Below are 24,101 nucleotides of genomic sequence, written 5' to 3'. Positions count from 1 at the left end.
TCAGTGCACTCATTTTCTCAGATGAGTATATTAGGAAGTTAGCTTAATTTTCTTAACTGTAAATTATCAGAAGCATGTAATTCATGATATTCTTGTACTGCAACCAGGTTAAGCATTCCTTAGAAAGAATTGGTGAGCTGGAATAATACATTTGGATGTGTTTTGAAGGAAGAAAAGGAAGTATTTTTAAAAAGGGTTAAAGAATCTCCCTTGTATTTTGCAATCTTGCTCTTGAAAACAAGAGGTTTGTCATAGGATTTGTAATTTAAAATCATCACATTTCTAGAAACATGTATAAGAGAAATTGTTTGCATGGAAATTATTAAGCATTTCTTTGTTTAAATTCTTCTAAAACTTGACCTTTTTCTCCCTTAGGAGACAAGGACAGAGTAATGAAGGAATAGTGTGACTAAGGGCATGTCTCTGTCAGGCAGGGCAGTGCTGACAGGTTTAAACAGCACAATGCATATCGAGTTGTCAGAGCAACACAATAATATCCTGTAACATCACACCTGGAATCACAAGCTCTGCTCTAAGGGCTAATACCACTATCCCATTTTCTGTCCCAGCCTGGCATCATGTTGTGCAATGTGACACAGATGAAAAATGCACTTTCGGTCTCCTCCACACTGCACAGTTCTTCAGTGTTGTTTCACTGAACTCATTTACCTAATCAGAGATCTCTGGAAGTGATTTACTTTATTGAGTTGTCAGCTCATAATCTCACAGGGTGATGGTAGTTACATTGTTGCCTTTTAGCATAAGAGACTGAAGAATCTCTGGGATCTTTGCAGGTCAGACTTCTTTTGCTCTTCTAACTCTTTTCAGGGCAGACACTCAAGAGGGAAAGTTGTGATTTAACTCTCAGGGAAGAGTTCTTTTAAGGATCATAGACCTGCTGTTTAATGATTTTTCCTGAAACAACAGAGATCAAAATCATGTCTTTTTTACATGGCAACTGAAGACAAAAGGACTTTGTCTAAGTGATAGAAGTATAGCCTTGAGCTTTGAGCATTTTTATTTGTTTTTCATATCTCTTCTTCTAAATAGGTAAACTTCAAATTTAAATTCTAAAATTAGAATTAATTTTAATTGATGTATTTTTTCTTAAAAGAAAAATAAATAATGAAACATGCAACCTGGTGCCTGTTGATGTCTTTAGACAGTGTATAGCATTGATCAGACCTGAAATCCCAATTTTCCTGATCAACAGTTCCACTTGAAAAAAAAACACTGAACATTTTTAGGAGTTCTATTTAAGTTCAGAAAAGGTGAAAGATCTTTCTTATTTCATTTTCCTTTCCCTTCTTTTTTTACAGACCAAGGCCTCTTGGTTTTCCTTGGAGAAAAGTATCTCCCTTTTGTCAAACACAGACTGAACAGAACAGATGTTATACTAGCAAAACTGCAGCAAGTAGTGATGTAGCACTAGTGCTCAGTGTGGAACATTACTTTGTTTCCCGTTTTATAGTTCTTTAATGTAACTTTTATTTTTAATTCACAGCTCTTTTTTAGTGTGTAGGAGATGTTCTAGTTTCTGGTAGTCTTTGATCTTTGCTAGGCTTACGGTATCAAGCTGTAGTGTGCTTAAAATTACTTTGATGAATCTATAAAGGGTCTTAACATGAAGAGTCTATTTTTTATGCTTCCAGATTTTTTTTTTTTCAGTTTTTGGCCTTCAGCTCTGAATCCACAGTGGCTTCAGAAAAAAAAAAAAAGGAAAAAGAAAAAAGCAAAGCAGTTGTGTTTCTATATTTGCTGTAATTTCACAAAGGTGGAAGTATCTGGTTCTAATTCATTTCATGCAAGAGTCAGACTAGGTATTTTTTAGTACCTATATTTATGACCGTAATCATCTGCATGTGTATTTTTTGTAGATTGACTCCACTGCATTACATAATGGTGAATTAAATGAAAAATGAAAGGCTGTTCTAAGTAGAATTGTCTTGTCATTGCAGGCACTGGCATCTAGCTTGGTGCTAGAGAGCAGTTATCATTTGCAGCAGATACTGATAGTGTCAATGTAATGGAAGCTTTGAAAGACTTCAGTTTCTTCCCACTATCTTACTTACCATGGAGACAAGCCTTTCCATAACCTGGTAACTTTATGTTGCTTGCCTACAAGAAGGTTTAGCTGCCCCCAGCACTTCCCACCTTGCCTCATTCTTTTGCAACTTGCTCATGCAAGTTTTGCCAGGCCATATCTGGAAAATTAAAAAAAAAACAAGGAGCTCATATAAAGAATTTTAATATTACTCTGAAGACTGAAGAAACCATACTAATGTGATCTTTTTGTTTGAATTAATGAAGTAAAGACAGATGATACTGTAATAACACTAAAATCAGGAACTAGAAAGACCATTTGTATTAAGTCCCTGGAATATGTGGGTGTAACTGTGTAGTCTGCAAAGCATATTTAATTTTGCCTTCAGCAGGAGCACTAAAAGAAGAAAATGAATACTAAAAATTTAAAAATTGCCTATTTTATTCCTCCTACACCTCAGATTATTTGAAGCTTTTAATCTATTTGTGATATTAATTTCCTTGTACCTCTAGGCATTTTAGATGACATGGAAAATATTCAAAGGCTAACATGAGTGAAAAAAAAACAAACCAACTTTGTTATAAGTATGGATCTTTCAGAATTAGCAAATAAGGAGAATTATTTAATCTTTAGCTGTAATTCTGGTCTCCAGTGTGGGCCAGGAATAACTGCGTTTGGTCAAAATACGAGGTTTGTATTAGAGGAATTGAGGACTTATTTTCTAAATGAGTAGGGACAACAAAAAAAGCCCTCAAACTACCAGAAAAACAAAAATGTGGACTATGGAAAGGAATTAACAACTAATGAAAATCCTTCCTGACTGACTAGATGCACATTTTTAACCTTATATTTTACCATAGTCAATAGTATAGTCTAAATCAGTATTTCTGAAATTTAATCTCTATATGAATTGCAGTCTCCTCCTTCCAAGTTGTAAGATTTGTTGTACAGAGAAATGAAGTGTTTGACATGTCATTGAAATTTTGAAGACAATTTTGAAAGTTATTACAAATTCTCTTTTACGTACTTGGAAGTGTGGCTGATGCTTGTTCTCATGCTTGTTTTCAGACCTATAAATTTGCTTTTATGTAGGCAAATTATATTGCCACAGGAAAGGCATCTTAGCAAGAAATTTTTGCACTCTCTCCAGCATGCAGATTTCTTTCCTAAGAAATGTTAAGATTGTAATGTTAAGAAATGTAAGATTGCTATTAAATTGTAATTTGTCCCAATGTGGGTGGGATTCCTGTTATTTAAATATCTCCAGTGCATATAGACATCAGCCACTGTGGCAGTCACCCTAGCTTTTCTTTGTTGGTGGTGGGGTTTTACTCAATGTATCAAAGGGAGTCTTGAGTCCGATTTATCTCACTCTCAAGTAAGCATCTATGAAGATAGGTGGCTATTTCTTTCTGTATTGCTTCCTGTAGACATTTAACTGTGTATAGTGACATTCAGTAAGTAACACTGGATAGATTCAGGAATGTTACTGGAGAAATATTTGAAATTTGGATATTTCAGCAAATATTTTTTGGTACTTATGTAAATATTTCATATCTATGCTGGCAATGCAAACACCAATATCTCATTAATCTGTTTGCAAACTTTTATTTTCTATACCTCTACCATACTGGGTATATTTATATTTATAACTTTATATGTTCTTAAACATATAAGGTGGTAGCTACTGGAGAGAGAAGTAGGGAAAGAGAGGAAATCTTACTGAAGTGTTTAATACCATAAGACCTGTCAGTTACGAGAGCCCTTAATTTGTAGAGAATATGTTTCATAACTACAGATTGAAAATTTAAATCACATATCTCGTTCCTTGGCATTCTCTAAGAAATAAATAGTTGTATCCATCAGATATTATAGAGTAAGGACTTGAACATTCCTCTTAAAGTTTTCTCTTTCCTTGGGACCAATTCAGTGAAGCTGAATAGAAAAATGCTTCTGACCTTGTCCACTAATCATCAAAGTTACAGAGAATTGTGAGTTAGTCCCACCAGCACAGTTTCTGCCTGCCCACTGTGTCACTCAAACAGAGCTTTGTGTTTCACTAGAGTAAGGTCCTCCACTTGGAAGCACCGGAGGGTTGTAACTGTTGTTCAGAGTCATCTTAGAGTTTTTGTAACTGTGATTATTTTTTTCCCAAGCTTTGGCTTTCCAGAGACTTAAAGTTGCCTCAGTTCTAAGATGGGAACAATCTGAAGAGACCTGTAAAACATGATTAAAACAAAGGTGTGAGAAGTTTTAAGACAAAATGAAACTAAATTGCTTGAAATGTTAATGGTCTTAAAAAACAGTTTTGACCTTTATTATCACTCAGTCTTAGCAGCAGAACTGAAGGAATAAACATGAAATCCAAGCAATCACAACTGTATCCCTTAGGCTACCTAAAAACCAAAATCAAACAAAGGAGGATTATGGTAGGAAATGAAAAAGAAATTTTTGTATTTGAGGAGAAAGAAGGGCTAGGAGGGCTAAGAAATGAAAACAAGATGAAGTAGTACAAGGTACCTAATGAATCATCTTTTACCAGAGGAGTTGTTTTGTTTCTCTGTTCTAATTGATAAGAATAACATACAGAACGAAGAAGTATTTTAAGAGCCTAAGCACATAGAAATATATTTGATGGAAAGAGTATTATGGCAATATAGAAAGATGCAAAGAAGAAAAGGATGATTTTGCTTGGTTATAAAGTAAAGATGGCTATAATTAAATCTGGTAGATTTAGTAGTCATGACAAGATAAATCAAAGTTTTATAAGAGAAAAATTCAAAGAAAACCGATCAGTTATTCTTTTTTTCTCAATATAGATCTTTTCCAAAATAAAAGGTTTTAAAGTATAACTTCGTCGTTGCTAATGAGCAACGTAATTGTCATTCCTTGAATTGTCTGCCTGCCTGAAACAAAATCCTGTCTCCAGATGAATTACCTCTTGCTTTTTATCAAACTGTTTTTGAAAACAGCTTTTCTCAACTCAGAGCAATTAAGAACCAAGAGTCTTACCATTTAGCTAATAGAAATAGAGCAAGTGCTGGCACTTGTGACAGGGTGAGCTTTTAATGCTTTCTGATGCTCTGAAAGCATTCACTATGAGATTCCAGTATTCCAAAACTGGTCCATTTTAAAAAAGGAGTTTTATTAGTGGTGCAAGTTTACTCATCAAATTTGTCCATTAGAATGGTACACTCCATGCTGAAATGCATATTCCTTCATTACTGTGATGTTAATTTTGGAAATGAGAGTTGGGGAAAAGGTATTTCAGAGAGTAAAAATCATCTTAATGCTTTGCACAAAGGAGGAAATGAAAGGGGTGGATGGATAAGCTTTGTCATTAACTCTTATTATGAAAACCTGCTGAGACTAGTATATGCAGACTGTCTAATAAAAAGCTTGAAGGCTGAAATATCAGTGTTTCATCTTGCTTTTTTCTTTCGTTCTTTCTGTAATGCACTGTGAAAATGCAATTAGGTGATTTTGTAAGTTATCCTTAAAAACGAAGCCAATTTTTCATGCATACTAATGTACTTAGCCAGTATACATTTTGCCTGAATCAAATAATGTCTTAAAGATACTACTTGAACAGTTTGATATTTCTTTTTCTAATGTTTTTATAGAAGGTAGAAACATGGTAAATAGCGCTTCTGGTTCCTGTCAAAATATAACTGAGAAATTAGAAACTTAAATGTATTCTCTACGGTGCTGAGAATCATGAATCTTTATCGAAGTCACTGGAACTTGAGTAAGCTCATCACTTCAGCACCATGTCCATAAAGTAAAACTCTCCCTGTGGCCTACTCATCACTAATATCTTTGTGTTTTTGAGACCATTATTTTGTAGATTGTCACATTTCTGTCATCTGCTTTTTTTGTTATTGTTGCTTTTCTTATATTTTTGCTATTTTGATTTGCTAAATATTTCAGAATCCTGCAGCATGTGCCCTCAGCATCCCTCAGTTTAGTGATGGAATGTGTATATTTTGAGTTTAAAAATCTCACCATATAAAAACAAATAAATTGTTTTTATTTGTCTCAGAGCTATTCCAGGTGGACTTAATAATTTTGGAATGATATGTTTAATGTGGAGCTTCAAAATTAGGATAATTGGCATCAATTTTCTAAATGTAATGGTAATCCTAACCACAAGTCTCTGTGGGTTGTTTAATAGGAGAGACACATTTTCAAAGCAGTAGCTAAGGGCAGAACAGTAAATAACTACTGCTGTTCTCAGGTTTACCTACATGATTAACATGCACAAATGTTTTATTTGGTTGGTTTGCATACACTTTCCAACCTTACACTTAACATACAGAGTATGTGTCTTCCTCTAAAATAAAGTAGCTTGTCAAAGCTGAGATGACTTAGTGTAACTAGTGCTGTTATAAAGTGATGCCAAAATGTTTATATTGAATATTTATCAGCTGGTGATTTACAGTGTGCCAGAGGACACACGTGCTCCTTCATAACTCACATCTTTATGACCTTATTATCTGCTCTTGTTTTCTTTATGTCACCATGAAGAAAGGAGAGAAGAGAGAAAAGAAGAAAAAAATAGATAAGGAAAAGAAAGAAGAAAGGAAAGAGAAAGGGAACCTAAAATTCAAACCATGGCTGAAAAATCTTGACTTCAGTTAATTCTTTAACACATTTAGAAAATTTTAAGACTTTGCTACTCTATGTAGTTTTATCTGATGTAGAGTTTTTTTTTCTTGAATGTTCTATGAGGTCAAACTCTAGGGTTAAGTTGCTGTTTTCAAATAATCTACACAATATTCTCTTAGGAAGAGAAAATTAGTGAGAAATGAAAAAAATATAGAATCTCTCATGCTTTGAAAATAACTTCAGGTGAAGAAGACACAATAATCACATAATTTTCTTTTAAGATAAGATTCTGTTAAACAGCATCAGTCTTCAGTTTTATTGCATTTTAATGCGCCCTTTTTTTTTCTAGCTATGTTTGAAAGAGGTAATACTAGGAATCGAGATCTTTAAAAAGAAGCAAGTATTCTGTGTACTGTGGTGTTAATGTAGCAAACACCCAAATCTATAAGGAAGGTGCTCAGAACCTGAAATAGAACTCACTCTTAAGCAACGAAACCTAAATAAGTAGATAGATGATATTAGAAAAAATGCTCACCATTCTGTGATTTGCAGAAATACAGCTTCATAGAAAAGGACTTCAAAATATGGGAAAATGATGAAAAGCTGTGATTTTTCTTCCTTCCATCTCTTGTTTCTTTGATGTTTATGTAAAAGTGCAGGCCTTTACTCCAGTCCTTATTGAGTAAAAGGAGAAAACAGGGAAGGAACATGCATCATGTGATACTTCATCTTTAAACTGCTTGGCCAGCCATCAAAAGGCTTTAATGATGATACTATGGCAAGGAAAGTAAAACTCTGTTAAAACCAGGTTGATTAGTTAACTTCATTTTCACACTATGAAAATATGCTTGATTCTTAATCAAGAAGAAATAGCCTGAAAAATAAACCTCCCTCCTGAAATACACTTGTAAAACAGAGGGATTACCATGCATCACAAACTATAGAAGTAAGCCGTGACAGTTAGTCACATTGCATTTGTTCTATGCTATCTGTTGGTGCTTTGCGTAACACATATACTGTTTTAAAAATTCTGGATGGTAACAGCTTGCAGGAAGACACTGTTTTCAAAGGAATCTGAAAGCAGAGGAGAAAAACTTTTTCCTAATGGCATAAAAGAGTATGTAGAGTTTGACTCCTCTCAAAAGTCTGAAGATGCTGTAGAAAGAGAAGACTTTTCATATAGTGAAACTTAAGTCTTTTTATCATATTGATAATAAACAGTTAATGGTTTTTGATGAATCATTTGAAAATATTCTGTCTGATTAAAAAGCCCTCAAGTATATTTGAAGAGTCCAAAAATATTTAGCAAATGTTTTTATTGCCTCCATGCATTTGGTAAGCTCACCTTCATTTCCTGTAGCTCCGCTGAATTACGTATCAGATGCAAATGAACTAGGGAGATATTTTGAATACAGTTCAAAACATGAATAGTAGGAGAGGTGCAGATCAAGAACAAAATCTGGGTTTCATTTCTGTTTCCCAACAGACACAGCAAGGCATATTGTCTCACAGTGGAAACTTTTTAATTGCATCTGGAATACTTAATATATTCCTCTGACAGAGAGTATATTCATAAGAAATATTCATTTCTTTCCACCATCCAATAATGGAAAAGTGTATAGTTCTTTTGCATGTTTTGGATTCAGCTCCTAATATTGTTTTGACTGTGTTAGAAATGTAGCCTTGAGAATAATGGTGGTTTCTGCTGCGTAGGAAAAATATTAAACTCAACCACAAAATAAAAGGGATTCTATGAAAGAAAGAAATCCAACCATTGCCTTTATTCTTGGTATCCCCAGGTGAATTAATGAGAATATTGAGCCCAGTAAGATATACTTTCTCCTTGAAGTACTCAAAAGAGAGGTTATAAGCACTTGAGATGGTTCTCCAGATGAAGATAAAATATTCTGAATTGCAATGTATGTACAATTAAGTGTAGCAAAGCAGGGTAGGAGCCTAGGTTATGATGCTTACAACGCAGAAGGGGACTGCCTTGATTTTTTTTTTTTTTTTTGGTAGACTTCTGCAGAGTGACTGGAAAATGGGATTTCCACCCTAACCAGCATCCCACATAATCAACCCCCACACACACAGAGGCAGCTCTGATACTTTCCACCAAAGCTACAGATCTTAACTATCTTTTATCAGTCTGTTGGAGCACAGAGTTAGACTGGGCCTTTTTCCACCATCCCAGGTTGAAAAGCAATCTAGACACTCAGTGGGAGTACGTGCCGGTAGAAGAATTGCCTCAAAAATAAAAAGGTGACACTGTGGCCTGCAGCCTCACGTACGCTGAGCAGATTTCTTCTGATTGTCATATATACTTTTTACATAACTCTCATACATTAATACATATATAGGAAAGTAAAAATGATCAAAGGATTTCTGGATATAATGGCAGGTCAAAGAGCAGACTGCTGGGGTTTTAGTTTGTTTGGGGTTTTTTCCCCCTTAGGCCATATTTTTGTTTATTTTAGAGGCAAACACATTCCAAAGATATGAAAGAAATGCCAAAGCACCAGACAGATTAAATGGTTGGAGAATGCAGAAAACACAGAACAATAATTCATGAAATGGAATCTGCAAAGCTTACAAATGCTGATCCTCTCATGCCAAGTATGTATTCAGAAGAATTGTAAGGCTCAAACCCCTTAGCCAAGCCAGCTCCTCTGCCTGGGCCTGAGGAGAGGAGGAGAGCCAAACTTGTCTCTCCCTTTCCCACCTCTTCCTTGGCTGTTTCATGCACACAATGTGCAGGGCTTGTGTTTTTGAAGGGACTTTTCATTCTGTATTACAACAGCCTTCATACATTTATGCAGGGCATGAAGCTGCTTTTTCTTTTGTTACATGGAACTGTAGCTGAGCAGGTGAAAAATCAACCTTTCATGCTTTATGAAGTGCTGCTGTTGTATGAGAACTGCTACTGTTGAACCCAGACAGGAAAAAAACTGTGTCACTCTCTTCTATATTTTATTTGTATACTCATATTCAAAAATTTGTGAAGTGCAAGAAGGCTGTCGTTTCTGTTGTAAAGTTTATATCTGAAAATAATTCTTCCTGGCAAAAAGTATTTCAGTGTCTCACCATAGTAAAAAAAAAGTCACAGTTCCTGTAGCAGTGTAAGATTTGATATTTTATGGCTATGATACCACATACAAATTGATTGCTATAACATTTTTATATGGATATTTCTAAAGAAATATGTGAACATTATTGTTTATTACTTACAGCATCATTTACTCAAAATCAACATGATAAATGTAACATAAGCCTGAACAGAATGTCATGCAATAAAATATAATGTGAAATCAATCAAAGTCAGGCTAATGGCAGACGTGAGGCTCATATTCTGATTAACTGTGCTGCGAGACCTGGACAGGCTGGAGAGGTGGGCAGGGAATAACTTGGTGAAATATAACAAGGGAAAGTGTAGAGTCCTGCATCTGGGCAGGAGCAACCCCAGGTTCCAGTATAGGTTGGGGAACAACCTGTTAGAGAGCAGTGTAGGGGAGAGGGACCTGGGGGTCCTAGTGGATGACAGGAAGACCATGAGCCAACACTGTGCCCTTGTGGCTAAGAAGGCCAATGGCATCCTGGGGTGTATTAGAAGGGCGGTGGTTAGTAGGTCGAGAGAGGTCCTCCTTCCCCTCTACTCTGCCCTGGTGAGACCGCATCTGGAATATTGTGTCCAGTTCTGGGCCCCTCAGTTCAAGAAGGACAGGGAGCTGCTGGAGAGAGTCCAGCGCAGGGCAACGAAGATGATTAAGGGAGTGGAGCATCTCCCTTATGAGGAAAGACTGAGGGAGCTGGGTCTCTATAGTTTGGAGAAGAGGAGACTGAGGGGTGACCTTATTAGTGTCTATAAATATATAAAGGGGGAGTGTCACGAGGATGGAGCCAGGCTCTACTCAGTGGCAAACAATGATAGGACAAGGGGTAATGGGTACAAGCTGGAACACAAGAGGTTCCACTTAAACTTGAGAAGAAACTTCTTCTCAGTGCGGGTGACGGAACACTGGAACAGGCTGCCCAGGGAGGTTGTGGAGTCTCCTTCCCTGGAGACATTCAAAACCCGCCTGGACACATTCCTGTGTAACTTTATCTAGGTGTTCCTGCTCCGGCAGGGGGATTGGACTAGATGATCTTTGGAGGTCCCTTCCAATCTCTAGCATACTGTGATACTGTGTGATTTAATGTTTCTAGATTTTGCCTAAATATTTATCTCTGTATATTTTAAGAAGCTCCACTGACTTCCACACATCCAAACCTAAATACATGTAATTTTTTATAGATTTGGGGCTTAATGTTGGGATAGATATAAGTTTTGAATTTTTCTCTCTCGCTTAAATGCATGACAGTAACCCCCTTATCATTTAGTAATATTTTCACTCCATTTAAGTCTAAATTCACCACTAATATGCAGCACTTCTGTAAAATTAATCAGTGATTACAAATAATGTTTAGGAAATTTTCCTATTTCAAAGAGTTCTCAAGGGCAAACAGAAGAGGTTCCAGACAGAATAAGTGGATTAAATGTTAAAAAGTGTTTCTCTTCTAACTTTTGTTTTTGTATTCCATATTGGAGACTTTAAAGCTAAATGTAATTCATCATAACCGTCCTGTTTGTTTATGTCCTGGATAGATGGAAGATCATTGTACACTTAATAAATTACCCAATAATATGTAATACACTTTTGGAGGTTATTAAAAATGAATGAATGTGATAGGTATTGTTGAGTTACTGAAATAATTAAGTTAAATTGTTGGCTACATATTTGATGAAAAGGGAATATTATGAGTAAAGTTAAGACAGATTTGACAAGCTTAAAATCAGCTTCAATTACTGTATCTACTCTTTTTGATCTCAGTGTTAAGAGTCTTCCAGGCTACATCTCCAACGTAAGTGGAAGTTTTAGAAAGGGTCTCGCACTTGTTCTGATCTCAGTCCCCCTTAATTGCATTTATTATAGGTCTAAAAGGGGAGGGCTGGTTACTGGAACAGGCTCTCCAGGGAAGTGACCAAGTCACCAAGCCTGTCAGACTTCAAGGAGCACCTGGACAATGCTCTTGGTCATATGGTTTAGTTTTAGTAACAGGAGCAGGGAGTTGAACTCGATGATACTTACGGGTCCCTTTCCATTTGAGATGTTATGAGATTCTATGATTCTATTAAATAATGGATTTCTGACATGATGGCACATAGAGTCAGGAGAATTACTGGGAGAAATACATTGAGAAAATCAGAACCAGTTGTCATCAACTGTAGAATTAGTGGTGCAAAAGAGGTGCTGTTATGTTACTTCCTCTTCAATGGACTTTAAGTCAATAATACATAACTGAAGAAACAACACTTAAACTTGACACTGTAGGTGCTTGTGTGGTCAGTTATTGTGACTAATAAAGGGCTGCTGTCACTACTGGTCCAACACTTACTAGTGTGCAGCAACAGGGTTGTTCAGCTAAGCAGCTATGACTTTACATGTACTTGTGGAGACCATTCTCTGTTTTCTTTCCTGTTTAGCAATTTAAAGTTGTCATTGTTTTAAGCTGACGTCTTTACAGTTAATGGCGATTTTTCCAGAACATCATTGTCAAGCCACACTCCAGTATCTCTATATTTGCGTAGGTTTGAGGACCTTCTTCTAAAAGATAATAATTCTATGAGTTCCATGATTCAGAAAAAAACAATAGTTTTAGCCAAACTTGTCTGCACTTACCTATTCATAATATGATATGTAAGCACAAAGATTCTTTTTCTCATCATAAATATGCATGAGAATCTTATTAACATAAATCTGATGTAACAGGTTCACCACGTATTTAATTTGCCTCCCTGCTTATTTTTACTGTTGTTTCTATTTTCCTTAGATATTGCTTGTTCATGTTCTACTTAGAACCTTTGTTATGCATTACTTTTAGCTGTTTGATGCATCACAGTGGTTTCAATAACCCTAGTTGGAATATTAATGAGTTTTGATAAGACTGGCAAAAATTTTCTCATTTGCTAATTGGATGATTAGCCACATAGTCATTAAGCAAAATACGTTTGGACATATACAAAACTTTTGCAAATATTTACTTTTGCTGCCATCATATCTATATGTCATAATTCACAGCAATTGAATCTGGTGCACCTGCATTCATAATACTACTGTTAAAAAATTAAGTATATTGTTTACTGCTGACTTGCCTGTTAGGCAATATGACTGGACATTTAATGAAAAACTTTAAAATATTTGAACGTTATTTTCCTTCAAATAAACTATACAAAAATATTATGATCTTATATTTGTTTGGTTTTCCTCCATTGTATTTACATTTTCACGATTTTTTAAAGACTCTACCTATCTGATGCCCTAATTTAAAATGGTTGACTAACCTTACATCCTGTACTGTATTATAAACACAAAGAGCAGAGCTCATTATTATATAAAGTTAAATGAAAATATACAAAAGTGAACTGTTTTGGAGTTCAATTATACACATAGTAATTTCAGTCCAAAATTCCATTTACTTTTGATTTGTACAGTAATCATCTTATTTCATTATTTTTCCAATTATTCCAGCAAAGCATAAATTTACTATTTCTTGGCAAAACTGAAGGGGTGTCTTCCTGTCTTCTCTCTGCTTGCTTTGGGTTTTGGGGGGTTTTGTTTGTTTTCTTTTTTTTGTTTGGGTGTTGTTTTTCTTGTTGTTTTTTTTTTTTGGACTTGGTTTGGTTTTTTTTTCAAAACCTGGTATTTGACAATCCATATTTATGTGTCTCATTATATATATTTTATTCAAACTTCAGACAGATGATGCAATTGTGAAAATATGGAGCGAATCAGGAAATCATGGTGATGAGTGGAGCAAAGTCGAGTTACCCTTGGGGAAACTGAGGAATTTTGAAGTTATCTTTGAAGGCATTCGTACCAGAGACCTAGGAGGAGGAGTAGCAATAGACGACATAGAGTTCACCAACTGCACCACAAGTAAGTTCAAGAGGGAAGTTTCTACATGACTGTTAAAGGAAATGTAGAATGTTCTTGCTTGGTTTTAAATACATCATGGTCTTATTGTTTTCATTGTGACATTCTTCAAAAAATCAGTTATGAATGCATTGTTTTTATTCTTATAACTTCAGTTGCTTTTTCTACTCATACAGAAGACTTAGAGTAGCAGTCTCACACTAGATTATTGCAGGCAAATGCAAGAAATGCTTAAGGTTTTTTTACCTTTCTTTGGTGTTGAGTAAGAACTATTCTTTAATTCACTGGTAAATTACTGAGTCTCTGATGTTTTATATAATAATTTTATAAAAATTATGTCAGATTTTATCAAGTAAAGCCTGTGGTCTCCCTGTTCTATGGTAAAGGCTTTTTCCATAAAAATAACTTGAGACTACAAATGAACCACTGTCACTATTTTATTTCCCAGTTCAGTTAAATTGTTAAGGCCAGCAAAGTAAACCTTTAATTTCTTCACAGGGTACTCATCCTACTTAATTCATTCTTTTGTGAACCATAGGCTAAAATAGGAAGAATTTGCCTTTAATTCAAAAAACAAAACAAACAAACAAAAAAAAACAAATCAAAACTGGGTGGATTGTGAATTCCATCAAGAAAGGATGGGCTTTTTATCCCTGGTAGGCAAAAGTGTTGCACAGTGACACAACATAAGCGGATTTTTTGAGTGAGGCAATCATTACTGGTGCCACATATCAACACTGTATGAGTTTTGCGGAAGTTTTAATCTCCTGCCATGGTCTCAATGCCCATTATAATTTGGATCATGGAAAATACACTTCTGGAGAGCATTTTTTCATCTAGTTTCATCTGAAAAATAAAGGTTTCGCATTCAGAAATTACTCTGTGATGTAAATCGAACAATGCAAACTGGATACGAGTTGAGACCTACTTCAGAAGTGCACTTCAATAAAACTCTGAGGCAGATGTACCCTTAAAAGTTCTTCCAGGCCCATGAACACTAGTGATTCCCTCTGCTTTTTCCAGTGTTTCATTGTCCATTTTCCTATGCATGTGATTATTCTCCGTTCTACAAGGATGCCCTGGTAGGATATTGGAGGTCAACATTCCCCTATAATGTCAAATAACAAAGGGATGTTGATCTTTCTTGCAATTTGTTGCCAAGTTGTTCTCAGATGTATCCATATATAGAGTGGGATCTAGTCAAACCACACTTCTGGGATTCTGTCCCATTTTAAGACTATTTAGATACTTCACAGTCAGATTCCTGAAGATATTCAGGAATTAAAGATCAATATACAATAAAAATACATTTCTTTAGATTTAATTAGAAAAGTAGGAACCCCCAGAGGTTAATCCTTTATAGAGCTGTCACTTGCATGGTGGACATTCTTGCGCTGTACTAAGGTACAGTCTTTATATAGTCAGGAAACAGTCACTGACAACTTCTCCTGTACTGTGTGTTAGGCACAGCAGGGTTTTCATTCATTTAGTTGTTATGTATCCTATGGGAATGTGTTTATGCTGACGCCTTTGCTTTTCAGAAGGACCAGAGGCCTGTCATATATTTGCTTTATAACTGTGTGTATGTGCATGTGTGCAAGTGCATATTAAAAAAAAAAAAGAACAAACCCTCCACCTTCACCCCTACAGCTTGATTTTCCTGTCTCTACATTTAAGCTCAACCCAAAGTCAAGAGGGAATCATTGCATCGTCTTTAGCACCTTTCACATCAGCTCTGTGTATGATTTATTTGCCTTCCACTTCACAAGCTGAGATCTGCTTGCTTAATTTTCTCAAGACTTTTGGTATGCTGACCTTATTCTTGGCATGATGACATGAAGGAGCCTGATCTGACCTTTTTCATTCTTGTTGTTATTGATTCTTTACCTTTGTAGAGCAAACAAACAAAATACACTTTGCCAGAATCTCAAAACTAACATTTGCTATCTGACCCAAGCCTGGGCCTTTTAGGATAGAGAAAATATGTCAAGTCTAAATTGTTTTTCTGTAGCAGAGGGTTCACCGTTTTATTGTGTCTATTGTAACAAAGCTAAAAGACAGCAAACACAATCTTACTGTGGCCAAATCCAAGGAGAAGAGTAACACACAATCCAGAAGGGGTCAAGGGGTTTCTTTTCCACAAAATGACTTGATTTACAACACTTATTCATGTACTGTGTAGCTGTAGAATTGCTGAGTTAGAAGGGTAATCGAGGGGAACTGAAGGCCACATCTTTATTTTCCACTGGGGTTTACAAGGTTAGATTACAAGATCTCATATAATATTATGGATATTCTGGCCATGGTAATTAAATAAGCAGAGAAATAGACCATGCACAGAAAAAACCTAGAAGTTAATTGAAAAAAATTTTAACTTGAATAACAGGTTTGAAATAAACAGAAAAGAAAGGAGAAAACCTTAAACTGCATGGGGGGAAAAATTAAAAATGTTTAGCTGTTTCCCAGCAGATGGCACACAGCGGTGGAGATACGTTAGGGAAATTCTGGAGCTTTCAGATATTTTGGGATAGCTTTCTCCTTACTGTCCTTTAGAAACCTGCTAAATGGTATTCCTGTGTCATGGTTTACAGCCCACACATAAAACAATAGCCTTTTTGCATAAATAATGCACTCAAATGGAGAATGGGAAGAGGGAAGACAGAGGTAGCTTGTGTGAAGCTTTTGACATCTGGATACTGGAACTGCTTTTATGCAGTATGGCAATATTCAGTGGTTATTACAGAGTTTAATACACTCAAAAACTTACATTATTATTGTACACGTGTTTTACTTTAGATTGCTCTTATACAACGTGTTATAGAAAAAAACTCTGCATATGATAAGGGAATCTGCATGGAGGTGGATTAGCTTTGCAGATGACTTTGCCTTTCACTTACATATCCGTGATTTATATAGCTCATGTTATGCGAGGATTTTCAAGTGGCAGAATCTTTTCAGTATTTCCTTTAAAAATTAATTAGTTAAAAGCTTCTATATCAGTAGAATACTCTAGATAACTTTATTAACTACGGTCTGAGCTTCTGAGGCCCTATTCTTCAAGGCTCATTTCCCTCAGGTCTCACTAATTTCTATGGAAGTGAAGGTCAAGAAACAACTGTGTATTTAGTGGAAATATGAAAGGTCTTGGAAATATTGTCAGAGAGAGAAAAAAAGAAGGTATAAAAAAGATGGTTGTGAGAGGGTAAGTTATGTTTTCATAGCAAAAATTATTTAAATTCCAAGTCTGATATATCTTTATTTTACTTGTTTAATTAAAAAAAATTAAAAGCAGTGGAGTCACATCACAGTCAGAGAAAGATTGTTCTCAATATTCATTTATTGATTAATTACACTTGATTTTTTCACCTTCTCATAAAATAATTCTTCATGCAACTTTAGTGACAGAGTATCCTACATGATCTGAACGGAATTTAGAGTGATTATCTTGTGTGCTTTTTAAAAACTGACTTTGACCACCCAAGAGGTTATTTGCATGCTAGAAAAAATGCCTGCAATTTTGCTTTAACAAAAAGCCTGGGTATTGTACAGTATAATCACCAATGATAATTTTTTTTTTGAGACTTATCTGACACTTATCCTCATAATAACATCTTCTGAAAGTCTTGTCACAGATAAGCTGTGGTCTGGTAACCTTAAAGGGCACTTCAAGCTTTATTGATTTGCCTTTCCAGCTGTCATATAGCAGTGAATTGAGTGCAACTCATCAGATGTACTGTTAACAGTAGTCTGAATTTTGTACATCTGTAATTTTACAGAAAAGGAATCTTGATCTCCAAATACAAAACACAGAGTATAAGCGTGGCTTATACCTTACTCAGCCATATCATACATACTGATTAAGACACCACCTGAAAAATGAACAGTGAAAGATGAATTAAATAAATCATAACTCTAAATTCAAATTAGACAGACATATCTAGAATAGTTGATTATTTAGTTGATTTATATAGTTTTCCATGGTCTGGCAATTCAGTGCAATAAAAGTCCAGAAAGAACCATTACAGCTCCAGTGATCTTTGTGGGTTCCCTCTTTGGGATCAGATTTTGCAAGCTTTTCTTCTCATTTCAAGGTAAACAGGATACATATTCAATTATACTTCACGTGATATTCAAATTCTGTTTCTTTTTTAAAAGAAAGCCAAATCCAAATGGCACAGTACCATTAATAGGAAAGTGATTTAACAAATTGAACAGAAACTTTCTTTAAAATAAAATAAAGTTTGCTTTGCCTTGTGATAAACTTTTTCTTTCACTTTCTCCTCATATATTTGTATTCCTCCTCACTTACTGTTTACGGCAAAGATTATAGGTGAAAGTACAGCAATCCTTTGAACAACTTTGCTTCCATGCTCCCATAAACAAGAAGCTTTGAAAGTCTTAGCAGAAAACCCCTTTCTCATTAGAATTCCATCCTAGCTTTGCAGATCAGAGAGAAACAACTAAAACATCCTAGTGTTTGGGTGTGTAGGCCAACTTTCTTATTTTTAAAATAAGCCAGTGTTTTCTTTGAATCCTCAGCTATGTATCATGCAAAGCTTTACATTTAGTAGAGAATGAATTCCTTCCACTCAGACACTTGAGAAAAGTTCAGACTCTCATAACAGAAACATCCAGTACAAACTAAGCCCTGAAGAGCGAGAGGGAAGGGAGAAAGCAGCCCGAACTGATTTAGTAAACTTAAGATATACATTTGTATTCAGCCATAATGTATGTCCAGTTACTTGTGATTTTTTTAATCCTTTTTCTTTTTTTCTCTCTTCAAAATATTTTCATGTTTTATGATAGTTCAACTGTTTTTATAAATAGGTCACTGTCAGATTATTCTGACATGTGACACTGGAATTGCAACACCTGGCTAAAATTTCTCAGTAAATGTGCTGAAATGAATGATAAAAATCTTATTTATTAATCTCATATTTGGATTTTGCCTTTTGAAGGAAATTATTCTTCAATTTTATGGTGAAATGTTAATTCACAAATTGCTGTTGTTTGTTGAATCTGCTTCATTCTGGAGGAAGAATGCTCATTTTGAGAAGTCTAGTAATTTTTGGTAGCTTTAACTTAATTTGAGTTACTGTGTCATACATTAACATGAGTACACTTTATCCTTTTTGAATGAAAATCATAATAAGCTCAAATCTCATTACAGTCAGCGGAGAGTACAGATGACAATTTGGTTCTAGGCAAGAAATAATCTCCCTTCTGGAAATGTGACCCAGCCACAGCTGCTTTTCACAGAACATCCCAAATACCCTTGTGCAAAGGACCCAGTGCGGAGGGCAGTGTGCTCAGAGGAGCTACAGAGGAAATGCAGGCTCCCTCATCTCAGCTTACCACTGCTTCCAGAGTTACACTGGGGAACAGTTGAATTCCTCAACAAGCCGTGTTATGCCTAAAATGATTCATAAGGTGTCCCTGCCCATGGCAAGGGAGTTGGAACCAGATGATCTTAAGGTCCTTTCCAACCCTAACAATTCTATGATTCTATGATAATTGCATATTAAAACTTTCTAGAAACATATGAAAAAATACAAATTAATTTTTACTGGAGAAGCTTCAGAGAATAAATAATACTGCATTTGACAATCTTCTTTGAAAAGATTAAAAGAACAGAAAGAAGAGAAATATAACACCAGCTTGTATATGACAGTATTCTCTACTTCTTATTGCACTGTACAAGTCATTGACATACCTGTAATACTCCAGGATTGCTATTTCTGTTTGAGATTATGTAAAAAAATGCATGTGAGCTTAACCTTTCACCATATTTCCTTTGATTTGCAGCTCCCATATTGTTATTAGGAAAATGCTTGAGTTCATTTGCCACAGATTTTGAATACGAGAAACAAGTTTTAGCTTTTACTTCACTTTTCACTAGAACTCAGTGGCTTTTTAAGGTTCTGGTTATATCATGTGAAACTTCTGAAGAAAAGTTGCTGACTTCAATGATACTTTGGTTTGGTAGCCCATAGTTGCGAAAGCAGCTTTTCAGTGTAATCTTAAAATCTCATCACTTTGACATTCATTTCACACATACTTTCTCTTCATATCCAGTGGATGAAAAGCTCTGAAAGTAATCTATTCAGCTGAACTTTCTGAGGTATAAAGTAGGTCTACACTAGAATCGGGATGCAGGGGAGACTGGAAGGGGAAATAGGACTAAGCAATAGAGACCACATGTCAAATTGCTTGAGGAGATTTTGTTGTTGTTTTTTCCTGGTTGAATATTTTCATAATTATTGGGAAATAGAATTTTCTTCAAAAGCATTGCTTGATTTTATACCTTGTATTTACCTTTTAGCTTTATTTTTTTAAATTTTTACCTTAGCTCCTCTTCTGTGTTTTACCACTTGCAGGCTCCAAAGAGACTAAGCTGACAACATCAGACCCTCAGTCATTGCTCAGTCCTCAGTACTACCTAGTGTCTTCTTTAGTATTAAGCAAAGTCTGGCAGCTCCCTACATGAGGATACTGTGAGCCTGAACTCCATATCCTGCTGATACACTCAACACTCTGTCTGGTCTTTCAGTCTTAAATATTAAAAGTTCCATTTTTGGCTCGCGTGTGTTTAGATACTCCATGATATCAGCACTAAAAGCTGCAGAAGACTTTTTTCTCCATCTTTTGTATTGCTTGGGCCAGAGACAGTTGTATATCTCCAGAACTATGGATGGATTATTTATTCTCACAGTTTATTTGGTGTCCTTAGGCACCATAATACTACTTGCTCTGATAATGTTGAGGAAGCCCATTAACAGTTGTTTGTTTCTAATTCTTTCCTAAGAGTCAATGTAATTTGTTAGATCTGCTGTTTATGTCAGAGCTAATGCATATCTTTGAAATAAATCTGGCCTTTTTGAATGACACACTCTGTGAGGAGAATTCCCTATGGTTTTTGAACTACAAAAGAGCCTTATTTGAAATTATATCTAGCTTGCATGAGTAGAAACTTTTTATCTAGATTTCCTTGGAAAAGATTGCCAAGGTCATCCATAAACAGAAACATTATTGATGAGTTTGCTAATAGAGTTTTAATGCGCTATAAAAAGTCATGTAGAAAAGGGTACTGAACAATTGGAGTAAACAAATGAAGAGCTTGATGCGAACTGTGTTTCATAATTCCTGAACTCCAGGTACTGAGTACAGTTGAGTTCCAGCTCTAACGAAACCTTCTAAGAGCTTCTATTTCATATATTTTAATTTAAACAAAGGGTGAAACTTTGAAAGTAAAATTTCTTTCACTGAATGAGATTTTCAGCAAAGTATTTTACATTTTTTTCATCTTTGATTATTCCTATATCTTAAGTATTGAGGAAGAAGTGAGGGAAGTGACATAAATACTCTCACTCTACTATATAATTTAAACAACAAATAATAGAATTAGGTGCATTTTCAACTGTCATTTATTTGAAACTATTTCTACTCAGAAGGACATTAACTTCTAAAAAGACAAATAGGGGAAAAAATTTAAATTACCTTGAATGTACATTTCATTTCATACTGTTGACATGGTGTTGTGCTGTTGAGCACCTGGATTCCTCTTGGAGAGCAGAGACCATGACACCTGATAAACAGTAGGTCAGTGTACTTGACCTTGAGTTATGTGTTGCTTTTAAAAACAGCTCAACCCCTTCTTCACTGCAGCCTTTAGCAACTATAATAACTTAGTATTCACTCTATGCCTGTCACAGCTACACAGCACTAGCCAAACTAACCTCTGACAATCTATGCAAGTCAGAAGTGTTGTAATGGAATACAGTGAAAGCATCTCTTCTTGGCTGTGCGAGCAATCAGTTCTTTCATGATAAATATTTTAAATAAGAGAACATTCATTGTGTGAACCTAAAAAAGAGCATTTATGGCTTTTTCATTAAGTTCCTTTCTGGTAAAGTTTTCTTAACTTAAAATTATAAGTTTTCCTTTGCTTTTGGATACATTAACTCACTTCATTTTTATGGTTTTTTTTTTAATAACAAATGCAGAAATAAGCTTAGTACTTCTCAAAAATATTTCAATTCCTATAATTCTTCTCCTTCCCATTGTATGACAAATCCCCAATTGCATATTGGATATTTCACTATTTTCCACTTCTGACATGTATTTAAATATGTGGAATCAGATAATTCTTTTGCTTGCTGTGGCACACTAATAATTTTAATACTGTAGCTTCTGAAAGACAACTTCAGAGTAACACCATAAGCAAAGTACAACTGCTAATGCTTTAGTGGTTGGTTGGTTGTTTTTTTCAAATTATATTTTTTGGTTTTGGCACTGTTTTGTTTGTTTGTTTGTTTTTATAGATTTCTTGAGTTGGTTTTGGAAGAAAAAGGCAAGAAAGAAAATCTGCCATAATATCTCATGTTTTTTTCTGCTTAGAACAGTTTTCTGTATGTTTGGATATTCATGAAATGTTGTGACTTAGACTATTGGGGAAAAATATACATATAATATTACATATTATCTATAATCATCAACCATCACCCAACACGTTATCTTCTACTTTCTGGTGTTTGAAATACAACTGAGGAATATGATCATTCAAAAAGCTGTATATCTTTACATGCAGTCCCACACAACCAACATATGCGATGAAATAACACAGAATGAAAATTTCTCATTTCATCTGAAATGTCATTTTTCAGTAGTAGGTATTGTTTTGTTTTATACTGCAACTCCCTAAAGAGAGGTTTAAATATTGTTCTTGGAAACACCCTTCTCCAAATTCAGTCCTAATAGATGCAAACTCAGATTTTGGCAACCTGATAGTTTTGATGATAAAATTAGAAATGGGCAAGATAATATTTTTAATAGCTTCTCTTTTTCTTTATTCAAAAAAGTTTCTAACTTCTTTTTTTTTTTGTTAAATTGCAGCTCAATCCTCAGAATTGAGAACAGATTTTCCAATATGTTCTTTAATTTATTTTTTCTGATTAAATAGAATTTTTATATTATATTTAAAAACTGGTAAAAATGAAAATTCCAAGTTACAACTTCTCTGTGAACCTCTGCTTGGTTATTGGGGTTGTTGATATTGAAGTTGTATTTTATGGTTAAAACCCAACATATTTCTTGTTTTGATTTAGTTTTCAGTTAGCGTAGAAGTTTTGGTCAAAATGAGTGTTCTCTGAAAAGTTAATTTTTATGCCACAGCACTGAATAGGAGTTTAGATTATTTAATTTGATTATGCTACACTGTTACTGGTACTTTAATTCTCAGAGGGAGTTAATTTTTATCTCTGTCAAAGGCTGTGGCAAAATAGGCATCATTATCATAAATATAACCTGGTATCCCTAAAAATGACATAAAAACAAGATTTTACACCAAAAGGACAATATTTGCAAGTATGTGACTCTTTGATTAAACTTTATGGCATTCACATCTGTTGTGATACAAGTTTTCATTACAACTTGTACAGATCGTATGTTTTATTTTAGGGTAAGCTAAAAAATGAATATTCTTAAATGCTGGTTTCTGGTATGCTTGAGGTACTGTAAAGTAGCTTATTAAAAAAAAGAACAACTGTAATTATTATTAAGTGCTAAATATGATAGACTAACATAGCATTTTCTTGATTAAAGGTGAAAGGACATAAAGATGAGGAATGCAATCTGTCACAAAGCCATGAATTTTCAAATGTCATTCCATTGCATGGTGATAATGTACCTCTTTCGTATGCAGTGAGATGAGATGTGAAAATTATTTTACCTTAATGGCTTTGCCATTAAATAATTTCTGTCATTATTTAAGCCATTGAGTGGCTTACAGAAGTCACTTAATTTTCCAGTGCATCATTTTCAGTGCATGGTGGGGAATGGAGATGAGGGAGTCAGACTCTTCTCAGAAGTACTCACTGATAAGACAAAAGGCAATGGGCAAAAGTTTAAAGAAAAACTCCAAACCAAACAGCAAAACAGGAATCTTAGTCTGGACACAAGGAAACCTTTCTTTTTTATTTTATTTTCCTGTCAAGGTGGTCAAACACAAGCACCAGTTTTACATATAGGTTTTTGATTCTCCATCTGTAGACATATTCAAAACCCAGCTGAATATGGTCCTGCTCAACCTGCTGTAGTAGAGACTGCTTGAGCAAGGGGTTGGACTAGATGATCTGGACAGGTCCCTGCCAACCTCAACTATTCAGAATTTAAGATAAGCCTTATTAATAAGTTTTTCGTAGTATTTTCAATCAAGTTTTGTAACATCATTTAGGGGAGGTGTGAAAACTGCCTTAACCATCACAAACACCTCAGTCAATATTTTCTCAAGAGTTCACTCGTGCTAAGGGCTCTTTGCTGCATAGATTCTCGGTAAAAAGAAGCTATAGCTTTTCCTATATTTAAGGCATTCGTGGCAACGCTGTTGTCTGCGCATTCCTTAAAACCTAGTCAGATCAAATGAACAGTGTAAAATTAAAAAACAAAATAACAAGACAGATATCAATTTGAAACCAGATTTT

General features: G+C 35.0%; 1 protein-coding gene across 1 annotated transcript in view; it reads left to right on the top strand.

Annotated features, from left to right (window-relative positions):
• Positions 1-24,101, top strand: part of MALRD1 (MAM and LDL receptor class A domain containing 1) — a 246,978-nt gene that overhangs the window by 136,480 nt on the left and 86,397 nt on the right. Inside the window, exon 29 of the mRNA XM_061468304.1 lies at positions 13,446-13,626. Coding sequence (XP_061324288.1) covers positions 13,446-13,626 — 181 coding nt within the window. The remainder of the gene's footprint in view (positions 1-13,445; positions 13,627-24,101) is intronic.

This window comes from Pezoporus flaviventris, unplaced genomic scaffold (genome assembly GCF_033815535.1).
Source record: "Pezoporus flaviventris isolate CSIRO_AGI_PZ_B2104156 unplaced genomic scaffold, CSIRO_AGI_Pfla_v1 ptg000047l, whole genome shotgun sequence".
Lineage (NCBI taxonomy): Eukaryota > Metazoa > Chordata > Aves > Psittaciformes > Psittacidae > Pezoporus > Pezoporus flaviventris.
This window is presented reverse-complemented; position numbering and strand designations above follow the sequence as displayed.